This window comes from Apodemus sylvaticus, chromosome 3, assembly GCF_947179515.1.
Source record: "Apodemus sylvaticus chromosome 3, mApoSyl1.1, whole genome shotgun sequence".
NCBI classification, from domain to species: Eukaryota; Metazoa; Chordata; class Mammalia; order Rodentia; family Muridae; genus Apodemus; species Apodemus sylvaticus.
Genome location: NC_067474.1, coordinates 153,556,634 through 153,578,616, shown reverse-complemented (window position 1 = coordinate 153,578,616; position 21,983 = coordinate 153,556,634). Strand labels below are relative to the sequence as shown.

Below are 21,983 nucleotides of genomic sequence, written 5' to 3'. Positions count from 1 at the left end.
CAGAGTGCCCAGAGTCCATGTGTGCCTGTGTAGTGCCCATGGGCTGTGGAATGCTCATCCTCACCTCCTGGTAGTGCCCCAGTGTCGAGAGTCACCCCCAAGACTCCTAGCCCTGGAAAAAAATCGAAACCCAAAATTCCACTGAACGCGGATACTCCTGACTGTGCTTGTTCTCTAGATGTAACCCTAAGCCAGGAACCATCCGGCTCCATCTTACTCCCCTCCAGCTGCTCCCAGAGACAGTCCCATAATCCCTTGCCACACTGCCTAGGAACACCGCTTGCCCAGACAAGACTGCAGTCTCCCATCTGGGGTTCTTGTGCCCTGTGCACAGAAGCAGGGGTGAGGCCTGCGCATCGAGGCAGGGGTGAGTCCTGTGTTCAGCCACCAGCACAGAGGCTCTGTGTGTTCCCAGAGGGACATGGCTCAGCTAAAGGGACAGTGGTGTTCCAGAGGGACTTCTTGGAGCCCAATGGCCCCATCCTTGAGGATCCCTGGCAGAGAGAGGCTACAGAGTGGATTGGGGGAGACTCTTCAGTACGCCTCACCCCTTGCAGGGCTTCCCAAGGTTCCACAGACTTCCAGAGGCTTCGAGTACACGGACACACAGAGGGCTAAACTGCCCAAGCATGTAATAGGTACCTCTGTGGTGTACTGAAAACTGAAAACACCCCCACCCTCACCCCCGCAAATCTGCCAGCCCTGATGCTATAAAGCAAATCTGTAGCACACCCCATAGATTTTATCTCTGCACCTACGGCAGGTCTTTGACACATTTTCTCTATAAAGCACAACAGCTGTGGGGGGAGGGAATGGGGGGTTTTGGGAGGAGAGCTAAGGCTCCCAGGAGAGACCCACCCACCTATGCTCAGGCCAAAGAACCCCAGGGCCAATGGAGGGTTTACCAAATGAGACTGACAGCTTTAAATCCAACCTAAGAACTTGGATTATTGACAAGTGGCCAGCCCAGGCGAGCTAGAAAGTTGCCCAAGTTGTGGGAGGTGGGGCTTTGGGGTGAGCAGTCCCAGACCCAATACGAGGGTTGGGAAGGCCCTGGAGAGTTCTGCCCTGGTCCTGTGTGCAGAGGCTTGGAGGACCAGGCTAGTATTCTCTAGTCCTCTCTAGCCTGCTCTCCCTGGAGAGCCTCTTCTACTGACTATTGAGCATCTGTTATGTACAAAGTCCTCTGTGTTCAGCCGAAGCTTGTCTGGGTCGGGGCAGAAGCTGGCACATTTAAACTTGTTTTGGAGTTGCCCAGAAGAATTGGTAAAGACCAATAGAAGGGTAGGGAAGAGGCCGGAGGACTTACACCGGTGACTGACTCCGAGAGATGTTGACAGCACTGGTTCAGAGAACTCACATTGAGAACCAGTGGCTTTGAGACATAGCCTAGAAACAGCACTGGAGGGTGGGTAAGATGGCTCAGCAGACAAAGGGGCTTGCTGCCAACTCTGAGGACCAAGAGTTCAAACCCTAAGACTCACAGGAGGAGGAAGAAGAAAACAAACTCTCAAATTGTCCTCTGACCTCCTCATACATACATGGCACAACTGTACACACACACACACACACACACACACACACACGCACACGCACACACACGCATACGCACACGCACAGGTCAAAAGAGCAGCGAGGTGGCAGTCCAGATCCACACTGGAGTGTGGGAGTGTTTCTTCCCCTCCCCCACCTGCCTCACCAGCACACATTTAGTGGCTCACCACACTCCCCTGGGGGACCCTGCTCTCCAGAGCAGTTGGCCAAAGTTTCCAGCTGAACTGTTTATCACCAGTCACAGCTGGCAGGGAGGGGCAGGCAGGTGAGAGGGCTCTGCCAGCCACTTTCCACAGAGCAGGCTCAGGACAGCAGGTGATCCTCGATGGCTGGACTCCTGCTTAGCCCGCAGAGGTCCCCATCTTGGGGTGCCTAGGACCCCAGGAATAGAAGATGTCCATGCTGCCAAGGATGGCCTCAGACTCTCTCATCCAGTCATTGCCTTAGTACAGGGATCCCACAGCCACGCTCCGACTCACAGTGAGGGTCCGGCTCTGTCTCTGTGGCCCTGTCGCCTCGCTCCTGTTCACGGCTCCATGTGGGGAACTTGTCCTGCTCCTGCAAGGGACTTGGGGTTTTCCCCTTCCGCTCCCCTTTCTTCATTGGTGGGATCCACCTCTGTGAGAAATGTCACTGGGGAAGAGAGAGAGTGAAGATTTCTACCCTTTTAGATGGGACAGGGACTGGAGGGTGTGACACCGAGGTCCCTCCCTACTCATTTGTGGTACAAACATTTCTTGAGTGATCCTGTGTGTAAGGAGGAGATAAGACTCCTTCGCTCAAGGTGCTTAAGGAAGGGAGGGTGAGAAGGAGGTGTCTTGGTGAGGGTTTTACTGCTGTGAACAGACACCGTGACCAAGGCCACTCTGATAAGGACAACATTTAATTGGGGCTGACTTGCAGGTTCAGAGGGTCAGTCCAGTATCATCAAGGCAGGGGCATCCAGGCAGACCGTGGTGCAGGAGGAGCTGAGAGTTCTACATCTTCATCTAGGAGAAGATTGACTTCACACCCACTCCAATGAGGCCACACCTCCAAATAGTGCCACTTCCTGGGTCACGCATGCATATACACACCACCACAGGAGGAAAGAAGGGAGGGGAGGGAGGAGCCAGAGAAGGGAGGGGGAGGGAAGGAAGTTAGGAAGAAAGGGAAGGAAGGAAAGAAGGGAGGGAGGGAGGGAGGAAGGAAGGAAGGAAGGGAGAAGGAGGGAGGAAGCTCTGTGTGTCTGGAGCATGGTGACAGGTACCTGATACAGAAGACTGGAACTAAAGACAGGCCAGCCCAGGGCATTTACAGGGCCTCCTGGGGTCCCTGTCACAGCCTGTCTGGTGTCCTCTGAGGGACACAAACAGGAATGGGACTTGAGCTCCTGTGTGGCAGACTGCCTGAGGTCTGAGGCCGGGATGAAGAGGATGGACGGACCCCAGCGTCCAGCAAGCTCAGCCTAGTGAGGAGAAGCAGTGGCAGACTCGGGTCAGAGAAAGAAGATGTGTGAGGGGGACCCAGAGAAAAGGCCTTGCCAGGTTTGGAGGGATGTCTGAGGAGGCCACATCTGAGGACAGCCTTGAGCGAGGAGATTCAGTCAGGTGGGGTGAGTGAGGCGGGGAGGCTGGGCTGGGCTGCTCCAGCCGCGGTAGCTGGGAGGACTTCCTGGAAGAGGCGTTGTGTTGAGTGACACCCAGAAGCAAAATGAGACTCTAGAAAGGACGAGAAAGGTTCAGAGACACAAGATCAAGAAATCAAAGAAATGAAGGTCATTTCTTGGGACATTTGTATTCATGGACACTTATATTAGAGGCCTACTTTTTCCGGTGTTTGAAATCCAGCATAATGACCAGGGCCTGACTGAAAAGGAAGTCAGTCGATGGAGCAGGCACGCTGAGAGGGAGAATGGATTTTTTGCAAATAATATAATTTTGAACTTGTCCATTCCTTCTTCCCGCCCCTCCCCCGAATCTAATTGATGCTCTTCCCGTGATAAACGATCCTCGGCTGCAGCAGGCTCAGCACCTTCCCTGAGGAAGCCCTGAGAGACCTGAGGGCCCCTCCCTGAACACAATGGCGCTCCTGGGAGGCACAGAGAAAGGGCGCTGGAGAAGAGAGTTAAACAGTCCTTCTGTCTGTGCAGCATTTCGAATTCTCCTAAGGGGTTTCTGCTCATGTTTCTTGCAAAAACAAAACAAAACAAAAAAACCAGAAAAAACAAAAACAAACAAACCAACAAACAAACCACCCGGGAGCTGGGATGCTGGCAAATGTGTCCGATTCAACCCATTTCTCAGAATGAAAGGCTGAGGACGGGGGATGGCAGCCGATTGGTCCAAAGCGCCAAGGCAAAGATCTTGACACCTGATCTGAGTGCGGAGCTCAGCCCTGTCTTTGTAAACGTGGGTGCACCAGGATAAGGGGGGTGAGCTCTTGGGGAGAATTAAACCCTGACGGGGTCGGGGCACAGCTGGACAGACCTAGGGACGTTCCTTTTCTGGGTCCCCAAACTGCAAAGACTGCTAGATCATTTTCAGAGCTGTGCCTGCGGCTGCACCATTTCAGAAGTGAGTTACGCAGCCAGAAACAAACTTCCACTTGCAAGATACAGACGGGCCGTATCTCAGGGTTAATTTCACAAAACGGATCACCGACCGTCAGTCACCATGCTCCATCAGTATGACTTGCGGAGCATAAAATGACGTCACTTCTTACCTCCCTCGGTGACAGTGGGACGGGGCGACAGAGGTTAGCTGGGCTGTGTGGCGGTGTCTGGTTGGCAGCTGCTGTGCCCTTGACAGCTGCACACAGAATTAGCCAAAGAAACTTCCAGAAGCAGGTCTCTCCTCTTAAGACAAAGCGAGAAGTCAGTCAGAAAGCCTGCAGGCTGGGCGGTTGTGGGTGGGGTGGGGCTTCAGAGCAGTGTCTATAGGTGTAAGGGGGTTGGTTACATACAGCGCGTCTGAAAGACACCCCGCCGCAAGGGCTGCTGGGAGCTCTGGGCACCGCCGTCCAGTGGACACAGCAGAGGTGCGGGAAGAAGCTGAGTGAGAAATCCCACGGCCTGGATACGGCTGATCACAGCGAGGAGGCCCCACTCCGGAACCTGCCATCGAACTGGGTTTTTCTTACCAAGGATGCCCTGTAGGCTGTGCCCCGAGCTGGCTGTCTTTGAATGAATGGAGATTGACTCTCAGGCCAAGGACACATAAAAGGCTGCTCGGTTTTGACCCTGATGGAGACCTATCCGGAAGGAAATCCAAATGCAGGGTGGGGTGGGGGTTGGGGTGGGGAGAATTAGAAATAAATAAGGCCAGAGTTGGGAGAAGGAAGGAGATGGGGATAGTCATAGAGGTGGAGAGGAGCTAAGACTGTCTGTAGTTGGGAACTGAGCACAGCGTGAGCTCCTTTAGTCCTAGAATTTAGTAGGCGGGGCGGGGGGCGGGGCTGAAGAGGGGCGGGGCTGGGGTATTTCTGTGAGTTCAAGGCCAGTATGGGTCTACATAGTAATTCCAGGCCACCCCGAGCTACATAGTGAGGCCTTGTCTCAAAAAAAGGGTGGGGAGGGCGGAGATTTAAGAATGTAACATAATTGGTAAAGTGCTTGCCTAGCTTGCCTGGAGTCCTGAGTTTGATTCCCCAGCATCCTATAAATCTAGCATTACCTCACGTGTATTGAGACTTGAGGCTTGGCTTCACGAGACTGTCTCATAAAAGAGATGGGATGGGCGTGGAGGCCAACGGGGAGACAGAGGAGGGGAGGGAGGTAAAGGTGGAGATGGAAGAAGGGGTGTAGGTGGGGGCGGGGCCTGGAGGAGGCTGGAAGTTCAGATGGAGGCAGGGAAGGGGCTGAGGGTGACAGAGGCAAGGATGAAGATGGGTAGACGTGCAGAATGGGGTCTGGAGGAAGATACACTGAGGGAGACCCTGGATGGAAGGACATAGGCGATGAGCCTACGGGCCTATCTAGGACGCAGGCCTGGGTGGAGACGGTGACGCATGCGCAGCAGGGACCCAGCAGTAAGCCGCCAGCGTTGCCAAGTGGAAACAGCTCGCTGACTGGCTGCGCTCAGCCTTCCAAGGGGCGACGAGGGCGGAATGGAGAGTTCCTTTCTTCCTGGACACGGTGCCCGGGAGATGCTGGTGGGCAGAGTGTGTGAAGCTCTGGCTGGCCACGCGGATGCTAGGAGGTCCCATTTGTCATTGTCCACACAACCGTTGCGCTCTTACAAACTTGAGTTATCTGTTCACACCTGCTCAGAAATGCCCGGTGGGGAGGAGCGCGGCTTCCAGTCAGGCTCTGTGTGGTCAGGAGCCGGGCTCTAGCACAGGCTGTGTCGGTGTGTGCATCTGTGTACATGCATGTGTGTGTTCACGTGCAACCGTGCGCGTGGGCGCGACTTGGAGTGTGTGTGTGTGTGTGTGTGTGTGGTGTGGATTAGTGTCCTGTGTGAATGAGTATGTTTGCCTCTCTGTGTGCATTTGTGTGTGTGTGTGTGTGTGTGTGTGTGAATGAATATGTGGGTCTCTCTGTGTGTTCATGAGTGTGAGTGTGTGTGCATGCACAGGTATATGTGTATGCATGTGCACCATGTGTGCTGGGCAGTGGGGGAGGAGGAATATGTGTTGTCCAAAAGACCTTCCAGAATCTTGAGGGCTGGTACCTGCTGAGGCTCTGCTATTGACTTGCAGTAAGCAGATCTCTGAATCTTTGACCTCAGAGTGTTCACCTGTAAAATGGGAAGGCTCGCCGAGAGCTACCCAACAGACACACTGTGGACAGCACTAGTCTGTAAGTCTTCCAGTAAGCACATGGAAGAAGGTAAAATAAATTATAATAAAAGCAAACTGAATTTAAGCTCATGTTTATACCTAATATATCTAAAATGTTATACCATTAACAAAATCAAAATAAAATATCAGTGGTAATATCTAAACCGGTTTTTATTTTAAATTTTTACTTTATGTGTAAAGATGTTTTGCCTGCATCCATGCCTTAGTACAGTGTCAGTGCCTGGTGTCTATGGAGGCCAGACAAAGGCATCATATCCCCTGGGCCTGGATTAAATGTTTGTGAGCCACCATGTTGGGGCTGGGAATTGAGCCCAAGTCCTCTGGAGGAGCATCCACTGCTCTTAACCATTAAGCCTTTATCTCTAGCCCTTTTGCAAAGTAGTTTTTAAAATTATGCCTCTGCAATTTGGTGTGCTCATAGCTGGAGAGATGGCTCAATGGTTAAGAGCTCTGACTGCTCTTCCAGAGGTCCTGAGTTCAATTCCCAGCAACCACATGGTGGCTCACAACCATCCGTAATGAGATCTGATGCCCTCTTCTGGCCTGCAGGTGAACATGCAGATAGAGCACTCCAAAACATGAAAGAAAGAAAGAAAGAAAGAAAGAAAGAAAGAAAGAAAGAAAGAAAGAAAGAAAGAAAGAAAGAAAGAAAGAGACAGACAACAGACAGACATTTGTTGTGCTTTTTAATACTACATGTGAACTTGAACATGCAACATTTGGGGTGCTCACATGCTACAGGGTACAGGTGCCTATTGTGGTCATAGGTGCAAATGTTGGTCACTTCCTGGTCTTGCTAAACTGCAAGTAGAGATCAGACTTGATCCCTCCCAGTTCCTGGCAAGTAGCCTAAAACAAAGAAAACTAGCAGGGAGGGCCACCAGCAAGGGCAGCTATTGCTCTACTGGGGACACTTCCAAAATATTTGCTGGTCCCACTTATTGGATCTCCACAAGCCCCTTTATTTCCATTCTGTAGGCAAGGAAACACAGAGAGGTTAAGTAATTTGCCCAAGGTCACACAGCTTACCTGTAATGCGGCTGGTCTTTGAACCTCAAGAGCCCACAGTCTATCCTAAGCCTCCTCCCTTCTTCTTAATGATGTGGGGATGGATGTGCAGCTCAGGGCTGGGACACTTGGCAAGCAAGCAGGAGGTTCTAGAGTCCTTCACTAGCACAGCAAAAATGAAGCCAGCCAGCAGCATTCATTCCCCTGACGGGAGGGCATGTCAGGTACCATGTAGTCACCGGCTCATGTATTACTTGAGGAGTTCTCTCAGGCAGCTTCTCCTCAGGGTGACCTGGGTGACCTTGACTGTGGAGGTTTAAATGAGAATGGCCCCTGTAGACTCATGTCTGAGTACTTGGTTCCTAGTTGGTGGAACTGTTTGGGAAGGATTAGGAGGTGTGGCCTAGTTGGTGGAACTGTTTGGGAAGGATTAGGAGGTGTAGCCTAGTTGGTGGAACTGTTTGGGAAGGATTAGGAGGTGTGGCCTAGTTGGTGGAACTGTTTGGGAAGGATTAGAAGGTATGGCCTAGTTGGTGGAACTGTTTGGGAAGGGTTAGGAGGTGTGGCTTAGTTGGTGGAACTGTTTGGAAGGATTAGGAGGTGTGGCCTTGTTGGAAGAGATGTGTCTTTGGGGGTGAGCTATGTGGTCTCCAAAGCCTCCTGCCCTTCCCAGTGTGCCCTCTGCCTCCTGCTTGGGGTTTGAGATGTGAGCTCTTGGCTGTTCCTCCTGCCATGCCTTTTTTCTGCCACAGTGGACTCAAACCCTTTAGAACCGTAAGCTAAATTAAATGCTTTCTTTTATAAGTTGTCTTTATCGTGGTGTTTTACCTCAGCAATAGAAAATTAGCTAATACAGTAACACAGGGCGGGGTGGGGGATTTTGAAGGGTCCACTTGCCCTTTTAGGCCCTTCAGCATTCTGGGGGATGTACTTTAGTGTAATTTGGAGATGACGATGTGGATGAGAATGGGAAGTGATGACAAAGGTGGAGGTAGAGGTGGCGTTGGGGATGAGGCTGAAGATGGAGATGGCGGCGGATGGAGGTAGGGATGGAGATGCAGAAGGAAGTAAGGATGGAAACCTTTCGGGGGACACTAAAGGTGTGGGGGATGCACACAGTAAGCCTAGGGGGCAGGGTTTTATGCTCAATTCTGACTGACAGGAGGGTCCTCAGCCTCTGGAGCAACAGAACTAGAAGCAGTTCCCAAGGAAACTGAACCACCCGGCCTCTGGAGATGCTGCAGGGTGCCAGGGAACGGGAACTCTCAGCAGCTGAAAGGTACTGACAGATGCGGGTCCCTTTGAAGGTTAGCTGACTGAGTGAAGTGAGACTAGGCTCCAGACCAGGCATTGGTAGCACAACCTTAAATCTCAGCACACAAAGGGAGAGATAAATAGATCATTAAGAATTCAAGGCTAGGCCAGGCAATGGTGGCACATGCCTTTAATCTCAGCACTTGGGAGGCAGAGGCAGGGGGATTTCTGACTTTGAGGCCAGCCTGGTCTACAGAGTGAGTTCCAGGACAGGCAGGGCTACATGGAGAAACCCTGTCTCGGAAAAAAAAAAAATCAAGGCTAGCCTGATCTACACAGGGAAACCTTGCTAAACTGGTTTGCCACCATTCAGATCACAGCTCTACCTCATGCTGGCTACATAAGCCGGGTTGGTCCCACACCTCTTTTTCCCCATCTGGAGAATGGGAATAGCACACCCCCAGGGAGGCCAACGGTGAGGCTGGAGTCAGCAGCTCACAGAAGCTGGGCTGGGCTGTCCCTGATCCCCTCCTCAGTGGTGCAGGAAAAAGTTACACTGCGGAGTTTGCAACTTCTGGGTAATTGAAGTGTTCTGGTGTGCATTTCCGCTCTCCCAGTTCCTACCCGACTTACCATCTGTTTTGAGCCATCTTCCACTTAATTACAATTCTCCGTCTATTGTTCTCCCAAGCCCCCCTCCCCCGCTCGATCGGCTTCCCTTCTCTTGCCCCCCAGCATGTGTGGCTGCCTGAACGAGGCAATGGCTCATACCTGGCCCCCTCTCTCTGGGTCCTAAAACACAGCAGCCCCGCGCTCGCTCGCTCGCTGCACCCGCCCCCAGCACACCGGCTTCTCTGCGCGCTCGTCTCCCTCCTCGCTGGATGCCTGCAGCAGGCCGCTGGCACTGAGCCCCACACCTGGCGGGTGTCGGGAAATGCTCAGTGAACTTAATTAAACTCAACTGGGGTGAAAACCCCCTGCAGGAAGGCAAGGTCTCCAGCATCTTTTGTTTGTTGTTTGCCCGCCCGACCCGCTCCCCGACCGACCGTGGTGCGCAGAGGCCCAGGGCCAGGGAAGCCAGAATGGACTGCCAGCCCCAAGCTGAGTTCAAAGATGGCGCCTCCTGCAGAGGTCGGGAAATCACAGCAAAGGAATCATCTTCGGGTTGAATTCTCAGCTTGAAGCCCCGCGGATTCTCTAGTTCAAGAGTTCCGTCCCACGGCCACATCTGTTGAGCGCTCTTCCCATTTCACTAAAGAGAGGTCAGAGGCTCGCAGTGTGGTAATGTCCCCAAGACAGGAGGATGATGGTGACTGAACTGCGGTGAGGGGAAGGAGAGGAAGGAGGGGATGGGGTGAGAGGGAGGCTGCCGTCCACAGTAAGCAGGGTTTCAGGGAGAGAGAAGCCTCAGCTCCGGACGACTCTGAAGTAGTAGCATCCTTAGCTCATTCCTAGCCCGTGGAGTCTATGGCGCTGTCTTGTCTAGCAAAAGCCCACACTGTGCTTGTTAGTATTCTGTCTAAGCTCCACCCCACATCTACCTGGCAATAGCCAGGTATGCCCCGCCCCAGAGATCTGGCCCACTATAAGAGGGGCTACTTGCCTTTCCTCTCTCTCTTTGCTCTCCGCTCTCCCACACTCTCTCACCTCTCTGCCCCTGGGGCTCTCCTCCCCCTCTCTCCATGTGGTCATGGCCGGCCTCCACTCCACTCCACTTCTCTACTCTCTCTCTCTCTCTCTCTCTCTCTCTCTCTCTCTCTCTCTCTCTCTTTGCCTTTCTCTACCACTAACTCCCATCCCCTATTCTGAATAAACTATTCTATACCATGCCTGTGTGTGTGTGGTCCCTGAGGGAGAAGAGGTGCCTGAACAGGGGCCCGCCTGGGGCACCCCCTTCCTCCACACCGCCACACTCCCTTGACCCCCCATTCTCTCCTTTTTAAGTCCCCTCATTTGGTGCCGAGACTTCGGATGAGAAACACCGTGGGTTTAGCTTAAGCCCTTTCAGTTCTTTCTAGCTCCTCAAAATGAGGTCACCCCTCTGTCCCTGCATTCTCTTAAAACGTTCAGTAGACCCTCGTTGTGTTTTATAAAAGGGTAAAGAGAGAAGCAATATGTTTGGTGGATGTGTAGTCTGGTGTCAGGGAAGTGGGTGGCGCCGCGGGACCCATGCTGAGGCATCCCTTCCCCGAGGGACCAGCCACACGACGGACTAGTATAGAATGGAATCGTGTAGAATGGAGTTTATTCAGAGCATGGGGAGTGGAGTTGAGAGAGAGGAGGCCGGCTATGAACATGTGGAGAGAGATGGAGGAGGGGAATGGGCGGGGGGAACCAGAGAGCAGGAGGTATAGGAGAGGGCGAGCACCCTCTCTTATAGTGAGTCAGGCACACCTGGCTGTTGCCAAGTAACTGTGGGCGGAGCCTGGACAAAAATGCCGACGCCCACTACTCGCAGGAGAAGGGAGAAAACTCTTAGTCTGTGGTGAGCCGGTCACAGGGCTTTCCAGGTTTCCCGGGGAAGAGAGAGGGCGGTGTTGAAGGCAGAGGAGGGGAGATGGAGGCCTCCTCTGTGGCCGGGGTTGCTGCTATCATGGCGTAAAGACACCCACGGGGACCTGTTTAAGTTCATAACAGTTTAACAGCTGGTTCGCAAAATTCCTGAAAATGTCATAGTCGCCTGCACAGGTTGGGGCTGACTCCAGCCCAGAAGTCGAGCGCCTAAGACTCACTGCCCTGGTTTCCTAGCTGTTGGGACAACACCAGTACCCAGCTCGGCTGCCCCTCCCCCACTCCAGTCCCGCTGGGTCTTTGCCTGTGCTATTTCTGCCTTCCTCTCAACTGCTGCTACTGCCCATCACAGCCCAGTGGCAGTGACTCCCCAGGACCACTGGGGCGCGGTTCCCTTCTGCACTTGGATGCCTTTTCTAGGATGCCTCCTGGGGCGCGGGATACCCTTACCACTCCAATCCTTGCGGCCTCTCCAGTGCCCCGTATTTCTTTCTCTGAACTAAAAGTCTCAGGAAGCAGGGCCCTACTCTGGTGTCCCCAGCAAGGGACCCCATGCTCCCCATCACCTTCAAATACTGCAGCCCCGCCTGGTGTAGAAGTCTTTCTGAGTCCCCCCAACTGAGTCACTATCTCCTGTCCTTCCCTTCGGAAGCTCCTCCCACCTCCATCGAAGTCGTGGCTGCTGACTCCCCTGCCCCCTTCAGCCGGTACCAGGCTCAGAACTTCACACTGGTCTGCATCGTATCAGGAGGGAAACCAGCGCCCACAGTAAGTACTTGGGGGCCCTGCCCTCAGGATGCCAACACTCCTGCTCCCTGAGCCTCTTTGGGGGCACCGCTTCTGTGCCCAGAAAGGAAGTGGCCTGTCCCATCCTGCCATCCTAGATCCTCATAGTCAGGGTGGCTTCTGGGAGTGCCCAGCACCCGGTACACCCCTCCTAGATACTGAAGGAGAACGAATGGGGAACAAAGAACGGAGAGATAGGCGACTTCGCCATATTCTCCTGATATTTTCCACAGAAAAGGGACCCAAGTCTTATCCTCATGCTGCAAGCTGCTCCTTCTGGGCCTCCGTGGGCTTCACAGGAAATCTCCCCAGAAGGAAGAGAGGAAAGAGAGAGTGTGAGAGAGAAGGGGTGTGGGGGGGGAGACAGAGTTGGGTGCTCAGTCAGGGGGAGGGGAGGCACCCAGGGTACCTGGTCTGAGCCCTGCTTCTGTCCACACCAATTCCCCAGGACCCACCCTGGCCAGGTGCCCCTCCCCTTCTTGCTTCTGGTATAAGGGCCGAGGAGCTGGACCCCATCCATACCTCAGAAGCTACGGGACCCTTTTGACCCAGCCATTGCCCAATGAAACCTCACGGATCCCTCAAGTTTCTCGGAAGCACCCCTGTGCAACCACATCAGAGTCTCCGAGCTACAGTGGGGGGGGGGCTTCTAGTGTGGGCATCTTAATAATATTCTAGTCCTCTACCCAATGAGTTTCCCAAATTTCTTGGATTTGGCAAGATGGCGGCGGTGGGAGGGTACAGCTCGGACAATGAGGACCTGCAGTTAGAATTCAGATGGACTGGTGAGTGGTCCTCACCTTCCCAACACGGCTGTTTCTCATGCATAGGCCAGTGGTGGGACCCGAAGATCTGAGCCTGGGACCCCAGTGAACTGTCTGGGGTAGAGGAGTGGACAGGTATAGAGATGTCCTTTGGCAGGGTGCAGGAGCAAGATGGGGCACAGAGACACGCGGGCCTGAAATGAGGGTACAGGGCACAGGGGTCAGCAATCTGTGGTCAGGGGTCGGGGATACAGAGACATAGGGGTCTGGGGTAGGGGTCCAGGGCACAGGGTTTAGGGGCACGAGACCCTGAAAGTCAGGGGTGAACAGGCACAGGGTTACGGCCATGAGGTCGCTAGTGAGGCTTGGAGGCAGATGGCCAGGGCTCAGTGGGCAAATTTAGTCACAGCGCAGCCCCAAGCAAGCAGTTGATAAAGGTGGCCTTAGAGCCACTGATGCTAAAGGCCAGACTTTAGATTTTCCCTCAGAATCCCTAAGAACGTCCAACCTCCCCCCAATCAGGGAAGCTGGTCTTTCCTCTGGGGGAAGGAAGACGTGAGGGGAGGGTTTCCTGGCCCTGGGGCTACAGGAGAGCACCCCAATCTCACCTCACCATCACGCTGCCACTTAGACACAGTTATAAAATATCCTCTCCCCCCTCATTCCCCTTCCCCTGTCCCCCCTCTCCCCTTCCTTCTCTTCAACCCCCTTTGTCTATATAAAAGATTCTCATTCCCTGACAGTCCGGGCATCTTATGTCTGTCTGGAGCGTCAGAACTTGAAAGCAATTCTTTGATATAAATTACAAACCTGCTTTTGAAGCACTTTTCAAAAAAAAGAAAAGAAAAAAGAAAGAAAAGAAACGCAAAGAAAGGGGAAGGGAAAAAAGCCAAAACCCCCAAAGCAGACCATTATGTGCCAAGGATTCTTCTGCAGAGTTTTAAACTCTGACAGGTCCTCCACACCCACGTATCACCCCTCCTCATCCACCCCTACCTACTCCCCTGCCCCTCCCCTTCTCTCCTCAAACCCGCCGAGTCCCTGGAGTCCCTGAGCGCGCTGCTTCCTGCTCTTCTGCCTCCCCGGCTCCTATCGATTTATCTATCTGATTTATTAAAAAATACACCCAATCCCCACAGGCTTCCGGGCGCATGTACCAAAATAAGAAGACAGCAAATTAAATTAAATGCCGCCTCTCAAAACTTGAATTCCCCATTAGCAGAGAATGCGAGAAGACATCTTCTTTCGCCTCATTCTCTGTACCTGGCTCCCTCCCACACACGCACCTGTTTTCTGCCTTGCAGCTCTGAATTACCAAATGTGAGCAGGCACACACACACACACACACACACACACAGATACACATGCCCGAGCATGCGCACATGCACAGGCACACACGCACGCACCTCTTCTCTCTTCCTCTTCTCACTCCTCATTTTGCTCCCACCCAGTACCCCCTTTCCTCCTCATCCACGTCCCCCACCCCCACCCGGGCAGCAGTGAACCATACTAGAGCCCAGATGACAGTTAAGTGGCCTCTAAAACCAAACGTCCCCTGTGACTTCATTTAAGCCTCCAATCGCTTCCTAGAATCAATCATCTTATATCTCTTTACAAGTGGAGAAACCGAGGCTACAAGTCCCCCCAGTTTGTCAATGATGATGGTGTTGGGCTGAGCCGTCTCTCTCAAGAGAAGTTTGTATTCCCACAATGCCCTGCTGGCTCATAGCTCTTCAGGGGCGTGTGGGAAAGGAGTGGGCGTGGCCGTCCCCCTACTGACTGGGAAGCCCAAGTTCTTCTGAGAGTCGCTCAGCAAGGTAAACCATCCATCCATTCTCTTTCCCACTCTGTCCTGCTTGCAACTGTAGGTTTATTTTAAACGGGATGGGGAGCTGATCGACGCCGTGCCCCTGACAGAACTGCCAGCAGCCAGCTCCGGCCCCGTGCAGGACAGCAGGCCCTTCCGCAGCCTTCTGCACCGAGACGTGGACGATACCAAAATGCAAAAGTCACTGTCCCTTCTGGACACCGAATACCGGGCTGGACGTCCCTATACGGAGCGCCCCTCGCGCAGCCTCACCCAGGACCCCAGCCTCTTCGTGCAGCCCACCACGGAAAACATCCCAGAGACAGTGGTGAGCCGGGAGTTCCCCCGCTGGGTCCACAGCGCCGAGCCGGTCTACTTCCTGCGTCACAGCCGCACCCCAGGCAGCGATGGCACAGTGGAGGTGCGGGCTCTGCTCACCTGGACCCTCAACCCGCAGATCGACAATGAGGCCCTCTTCAGCTGTGAGGTCAAGCACCCAGCGCTGTCCATGCCCATGCAGGCGGAGGTCACGCTGGGTAAGACCTGGCAGGCTCTTCCGCAGTCCATCAGAGATAAGAGTTCTGCAGTGGGGGCCACGGGCTGCTGGAGGAGGAGCCAGGGGAGGGGAGCAAAACGGAGTCAGGTCAGCTCGATAAGGTTGTTTGTTGGACTGGAGAAAATAGAAGTCCCCAGGTCAGCGGGCTGTTTGTGGCGGTCACGCCCGTGGGTGTTCAGTGGGTATTTGCTCGTCACAAATAGAAGCTTGATTTGTAGTCTCGTTACAGATGAGCAAAACTGAGGCTGCGATTAGTGACGCTTCTGGCCCTGAGCTGCTAGGTTCCTCAAAGCAGAGCTGTGCTCTTAAGCCCTATCTGCTGACACCGTCTACACCCCAAAGGCCAGGTGCCTTTGACTGGCTTTGAGCCAGCTCTCCGAAGACCCCTCCAAACCGATGCAGACCCCTGCAGCTCCCATAGGACATCAGAAGAGCTGTTTTCTGGGTGCCTGTCTGCCACATGCTGAATTATCATCTGTTAATTCAGCAGATGTTTGCGAAACAGGCCTGGGTGGTCACACTGTAACCCTGGGGAGGCGAGGACATGCGGGATAGCCAGGACTCCTGAGGCGAGAGTGAGAGCAGGGGCTGACTTCTCTTTCCACCTAGCCTGCCCTGGGCCTCTGTTTTCTGGCCTGTGGAATGTGGCAGGTAACAGGCCACCAACATGGTTTAAACCTCAAGCTGGGAGCCCAGCTTGACCCCCTGTAGTACCCTTGATGGCCACTGGGGGCGCCGTCCTTGTGCCCTTTCTTTAGGTGAGGGTCTTGCGTTTTACATTCTAGGTCAGTTAGCTGGGGCAGTCAGTCCCAGTGTCCATTTCCTTAGTGTTGCCCAGTTGATGGCTGCAGCCAAGAACACATTGAGTCATGAGAGTGAACCCCACATTCTGAGAAAGGCCGTGGAGTGACCGGAGTGGTGTTGGGGCACAGAATTCAAACACCCAGCAAGGACTTTGAAGCCAGGCCACCAGTGGTTGGACTTGTCTGCTGCAGTAGGCCTTGCTCGCACCTGCATTTATTTATTTATTTATTTATTTGTTTGTTTGTTTGTTTATTTGTATTTTTTTGGTTTTTCGAGACAGGGTTTCTCTGTGTAGCCCTGGCTGTCCTGGAACTCACTTTGTAGACCAGGCTGGCCTCGAACTCAGAAATCCGCCTGCCTCTGCCTCTCAAGTGCTGGGATTACAGGCGTGTGCCACCACCACCACCTGGCTACCTGCATTTATTTTTGAGGGGTGCTCCGTGTGGCTCACGGGCCGCTTCCTCCAGGAAGCCTGGCCGGTCCAGTTGACTGTATCTCTCTTTAAAGCCCCTCTCCCTGGGTTTGTGTCTGGTGGGCACTTGAAAGTCACCTCAGTGGTGACAGTGCCCTCTTCACATTGGTCAAGCCTTTGGCCTCAGGGTTACTCATGATCTCCTCGTGTCCAGGTCGCACGCCAGGCCAGCAGCGCAGCCTCAGAACATTTCCCAGGCCCCCCATTCTCCGTCTTTCCCAGCAACCCATCCAAATATTCCGCATCCACCCCTGGAGTGCAGCACAGCCTTCAAACTGGTCTTTGTGTTTCTGGTCCCCCCCCCCAATGCTGTTTTTCATTCCAACTGATCTACTTACAATATAAATCAGCCCCAAACTCAGATAAACAGCTGCCCAGACCCTCCAGTGTAGATGCTGGGCTGACACACAGAGACAGATCCTAGAAACAGACCTGCAGGTAAAGTCAATTGATTTTGATGGGGACCCTGAGGCTGTTCGGAGAGTAAAGAAGAGTCCTCTAACACATGGCCGGGAGGAACAAGAGAGTGCGAGTGTGGGGGAGGCGGGCCTGGCCCCTGCCTGGCACACACACAGGTTAACGCGAGATGATTGATAGGCCCCAGTGTAAAAGCCAGCGTCATAAAGCTTCCAGAACAAAATGGAGAAAAATGTCTTTATAGAGCCAAGGTAGCCAACATGCCTTAAAGCAGACATAAAAGAAAAAAAATACTAGAGAAAAAATTGAAAATTGGTTGGTTGGAGCGAATCAAAATTCAGATCTTTGGCTTGTACAAGGAAGACCTGTTTAAGAGAATGGGAAGGCAAAGGTGTAAGGTGGGGAGGGGTACTCCCAGTCCTCTGTGAAACCCTGGTACCCAGGATGCCAAAAATTCAAACAAACAACAAAAGAAAAGAAAACCAAAAGCAAACTCAACTAAGCCAGGCATGGTGGTGTGCGGCTGTCACCTCAGCGTTTGGGAGGTGGAGGCAGGAGGGTCAGAAGCTCAAGGTCATCCTTAGTCACCTGGGTAGTCTGGGGTCAGTCTGGACTGGCTGGCTGGAACAAATCCCAGACTGTCACAGCCTCATCTCAAAATTAAATGAGAGAGAGATAGAGACTCTTAGAAAGCCAAGCGGGCAGCTCCTACTAGAGATACCCCAAGAGGCAGGCAGTGTTTGCTATCAGAGCAAACCCGAGCCTAACGTGTGCTAAGGAAGTGCTCTGTCACCGACTGAGCCACACTTCCAGCCCACGGCATCCTGCTCTTAAAATCGCCCATGGATGCATTAAAACACAGTGTCCGTCATCAGGGAAGTAGGGATTAAAACCTCAGTGAGATAGTGTGTGTAACTACTAAATTGATGATAACGCATGCTGGCAAGTGTGCAGAGCAACAGGAAACCTCCTGCAGCATCCGTGGTAGTGTACAGTGGTACCCAACCACGGGGAACCCTCCCGCAGCATCCGTGGTAGTGTACAGTGGTACCCAACCACAGGGAACCCTCCCGCAGCATCCGTGGTAGTGTACAGTGGTACCCATCCACGGGGAAACCAGCATGTGTTCTCAAATATGATAAACATCTCATTCCTGTGACCCAGCAAGTACACATGGAGGGATAGTTGGGTAGATGGATGGGTGGATGGACAGACAGATGGCGTAGATGGAAAGATGGATTAGGTGAATGGGTGGATGGAATGGACATGCAGGAAAGATAGATGGGTGGACGGATATGCTAGATGGATAGATGAATAGACAGGATGGTGAAGAGGTCGGATGAATTCATAGACGGATGGGCATGTGAGCCGGTGACTGGGAAGATAGATAGGTGGGGTCAATAGCAGATGTATAGGTAGGTTGGTTGGAAAGATAGTTGGGTGGACTGGATGTATACAGGAAATGGGGGATGTGTGGATGAATGGATGGATAGATAGTAGATGGGTGGATGGTAGATGGATGGATGGATGGATGGATGGATGTGTAGATGGTGGATAGATGGGTGGATGGTGGATAGATGGGTGGGTGATGGATGGATGTTGGGTGGATGAATGGATGGATGGATGGTTAGTAGATGGTGGATAGATGGGTGGGTGGTGGGTGGATGTTGGGTGGATGGATGGATGGATGGATGTGTAGATGGTGGATAGATGGGTGGGTGATGGATGAATGTTGGGTGGATGGATGGATGGATGGATGGTTAGTAGATGGGTGGATGGTAGATGGATGGATGGATGGATGGATGGATGGATGGTTAGTAGAAGGGAAGGTAAACTGGATAGATGGTGAATGGATGATAACTGGAAGGACAAGTGACTGTCTTAGTGAAAACCCAGAATCCCACAGGAGTCCCAGAGTAGCTCTTCCTTGAAACCACACCTGCTATCCTCACAGACAGGAAGAATGCTATGGGTGCACACAGGTGTGTGTGTGTGTGTGTGTGTGTATGTGACTGTGACCACAGGAATGCATGTGGGGGTAGAGTTGGGTGTATTGGGCCTTCCCTTGAGCCAGAATTTCCCTCTGGGGCTTTACCCTCTCCCTGTGGCTATTTTCAGAGCATCTCTTAGGCAATTGAGGAACAGATGAACAGACAGACCGATGCTCCACCCCACTCAGCCTGAGAGGCCTAGGCCTAGATCCTGGGCCTGCATTCTCTTCTCCAGCTCCTACAGGCCAGGGCTTGAGAGTAGCGAAGACCAAAACTTTGGATGCACATCTGCTCGGCATGCCGTGTTGGGCTCCCCAAACAGGCGGGGGCTAGGTTTCGCTTGCCGGGAGCTGCAGTGGACTTCCTGGCGGTGGGGGGATGGGAGCAGCTGGCCTGACTTCCGGCAGCCTGGAGGGTGGGAGCTCCGGGACATCTGCTGCAAGCATCCCTCTGTATGAGAACTCAGAGGGACAACGATGTAGCCTGCCCCCCAGGGGCCTCCCCCTGTGACCCCCAGGGTCAGCTGCACACTACTGCCTCGTTGCCCTGGGCGCTGAGCCTCTCCAGACCTCTCTATCCAGGCTCTGCCTTGTCCTGCAACGGAGGCCTTACAGCGCCCTCTGCTGGTTAAGGTTGGCACTGACGCAGACCACGCAGCTCCATGCGACCCTACACACACACACACACACACACACACACACACACACACACACACACACACACACACCGGGGGCTTCCCCCTCTGCAAACCCACCTCCTCCACAGCTGGGGAGAGCAGCTAGAGGCAGCAAGCCTTTCTGTGCTTGTAGGACAAGCTCTAAAGGCTGAAAGGTGAACTAGGATAAAATGGAGTGTTTTTTTAATAAATAAAGGGGAAAGGGGTGGCTTGGAGGCGGAGCCTTTCCATTCCCAAGCCCTCCATCTGCTCAGCGTCCCCGGCCAGCACTGCTTCCACACAGCTGGCAGGTGGACCCGGCAGTGGAAGCCACCATCTCCTCCCCTCAGCAGCCTTCCCTCTCAGCAGGCCGGGCCCTTCCCTCCGCCCACACGACCCTTTAGATGTCTGTCTTCCTTGCGGTTAATTAACAGTTTCTTGGTCTTTCTCTCAGAGAGTGAGACTGGCAGGGCCTGGAGCCTGCTCACATCTGCCTGCTGCTCTGATTTCTGTTGTGCATTGTTAAGCAGGAAAGACAGTCCTGGAGACAGTGTAGTCTGTCTCCCGCCCTGCCAGCTCTCTTGTTGACCTTCCGTCATGTCCCTGACGCTCCTCCTGCCTGGAACATTCCTCATGCGCTTTCTGTCTCTGGGACACTGTGACCACTGCCTTTCCGTGAGCTGTGTGCTGCTTCTGCCTCCGCTGGCCTCAGACCCTCTCCATACAACGCTGGCCACCGTTTGGCTGAGTCTGTTTGCAAATTAAATGTCTCTCCCACTAAAGGAGAAACTGCGGGACACTTGACTTTATCACTGTCCCCTTTACTAGTTCCCAGCCCTGCTCCAAAGCCTGACATATGGCCAGCTCAGTAATTACTATTGAATGACTGAACAAATGGATTAATGAGGGGCGGGGAGTCAGGAAACGCATGTAATTGACTCTGCAGGGACCGGGACGAGCCTCTTCATTATGCGTGGTCCTGGGTTCTCCACTCTAGAAGAGAGAGAGAGAAATCCATGCAGTCCTTCAGTCTCCCACAGGCAAGGGACACCCAGGGCATCACGTCACCTCAGCACATACAGAGCAGCTGAGGAAGATAAACTGGGGATAAGAGGACCAGAGGCAGGGAGAACAAAGGCGAGCTAGGGAAGGAGATGGTGGCTTCTGCCCCGCCCCGCCCCGCCCCCTCCCCCACAGCGGTTCCAGGAAGTCCCACGGCAGTAGGATCCTCAATCAGGAGTCTAAATTTTGAATTTTGGTCTTGAGTCTTCCTCCCTCTTAGACCTTTGGCAGATCACTCTCCGGGCCTCTGTGAACTCAGCTGGACAGAGGGGCAGTGGTCGTGTTGTGATCCTTCCTCCCCCTACTGGTGTGTGACACCTGTGCACTTGTGGGTGTCGTTGAATCCCCAGATCTCGGCTGTGGTGGGACACACAGTAGGACTGTGGGAAATATGGAGGGAGGCAGCCATGACTCCTTGGAGTCAGGTTGGTCTAGGGCACCAACCTCTGGAACTTGCTCCATTCTGTTCTACCCACCTCTCATCGCAGATGCAGCCACCCACCATGCCTCTCTGACCCCGCCCACCATGCCTCTCTGACCCCGCCCACCACCCCTCTCCGACACCGCCCACCACACCTTTCTGACCCGAACTTCTTCTTGATACAGTTGCTCCCAAAGGACCCAAAATCGTGATGACGCCCAGCAGAGCCCGAGTTGGGGACACAGTGAGGATCCTAGTCCACGGATTTCAGGTCAGCCACTCTCTGGGTGGTGGGTGGGTAGAGGCACCCGATGGCCATGGGGACCAGCCTTCCTGGATTGCTCTTCTATTCCCAAGAGGCAATGCATCAACCTTCTGTCTTTGCGTTTATTCTGGGCTTGAGGCTAGCCGCTTGTGGTCCAGGCTGTTTTCAAATTCTCTATTTCACTGAGGATGATTTTGAACTTCTGACCTTCCTGGCTCCTCCTCCTCCTCAGTGCTAGACACCATTACAGTTTATAGGGTTCTTAGGATGGAACCCAGGACTTTGTGTGTCCAAGGCAAACACACTACCGACAAGCCACGCCCCCAGCCCTCTTGCTGGGGTTCCGAGGTACTACCGGAAGCCCATTTGATGAGAATTAGCATCCGGAAAGCCTCTGCCTTCCCTGTGTTGGCAAGATGCTTCCCTGTGACCACTACTCCCTACTCTGGCCCGCAGAATGAGGTCTTCCCGGAACCCATGTTCACGTGGACGCGAGTGGGCAGCCGCCTCCTGGACGGCAGTGCCGAGTTTGACGGGAAGGAGCTCGTGCTGGAGCGGGTTCCTGCCGAGCTGAACGGCTCCATGTACCGCTGCACGGCCCAGAACCCACTGGGCTCCACTGATACACACACCCGGCTCATCGTGTTCGGTAGGGACCCGCGGGACCACCCTGGATTAAAGCTGTCCACAGAAGCCCCTTGAATTTGTCTCAGAGATCATTCAGCTCATTGATTATGATTACAATGGCTTTATGATCTGAGAGAGCCCAGGTTCACATCTCGGCCACTGAGCTGGCCTCAGTTTCCCTAGCTGTAACATGGACAGATTCGGGGAAACTGGGTGGTTGGTTGCACCGTCTCACTGAGTCCAGTGG

The 21,983-nt window shown here is 53.5% G+C and overlaps 1 protein-coding gene across 1 annotated transcript in view; it reads left to right on the top strand.

Annotated features, from left to right (window-relative positions):
- The window catches only part of Igsf21 (immunoglobin superfamily member 21), a 228,002-nt gene that overhangs the window by 205,061 nt on the left and 958 nt on the right, over nucleotides 1-21,983 (top strand). Inside the window, exons 5-8 of the mRNA XM_052175724.1 lie at nucleotides 11,762-11,877; nucleotides 14,528-15,002; nucleotides 21,030-21,115; nucleotides 21,566-21,758. Of these exons, the coding sequence (XP_052031684.1) occupies nucleotides 11,762-11,877; nucleotides 14,528-15,002; nucleotides 21,030-21,115; nucleotides 21,566-21,758 (870 nt within the window). The remainder of the gene's footprint in view (nucleotides 1-11,761; nucleotides 11,878-14,527; nucleotides 15,003-21,029; nucleotides 21,116-21,565; nucleotides 21,759-21,983) is intronic.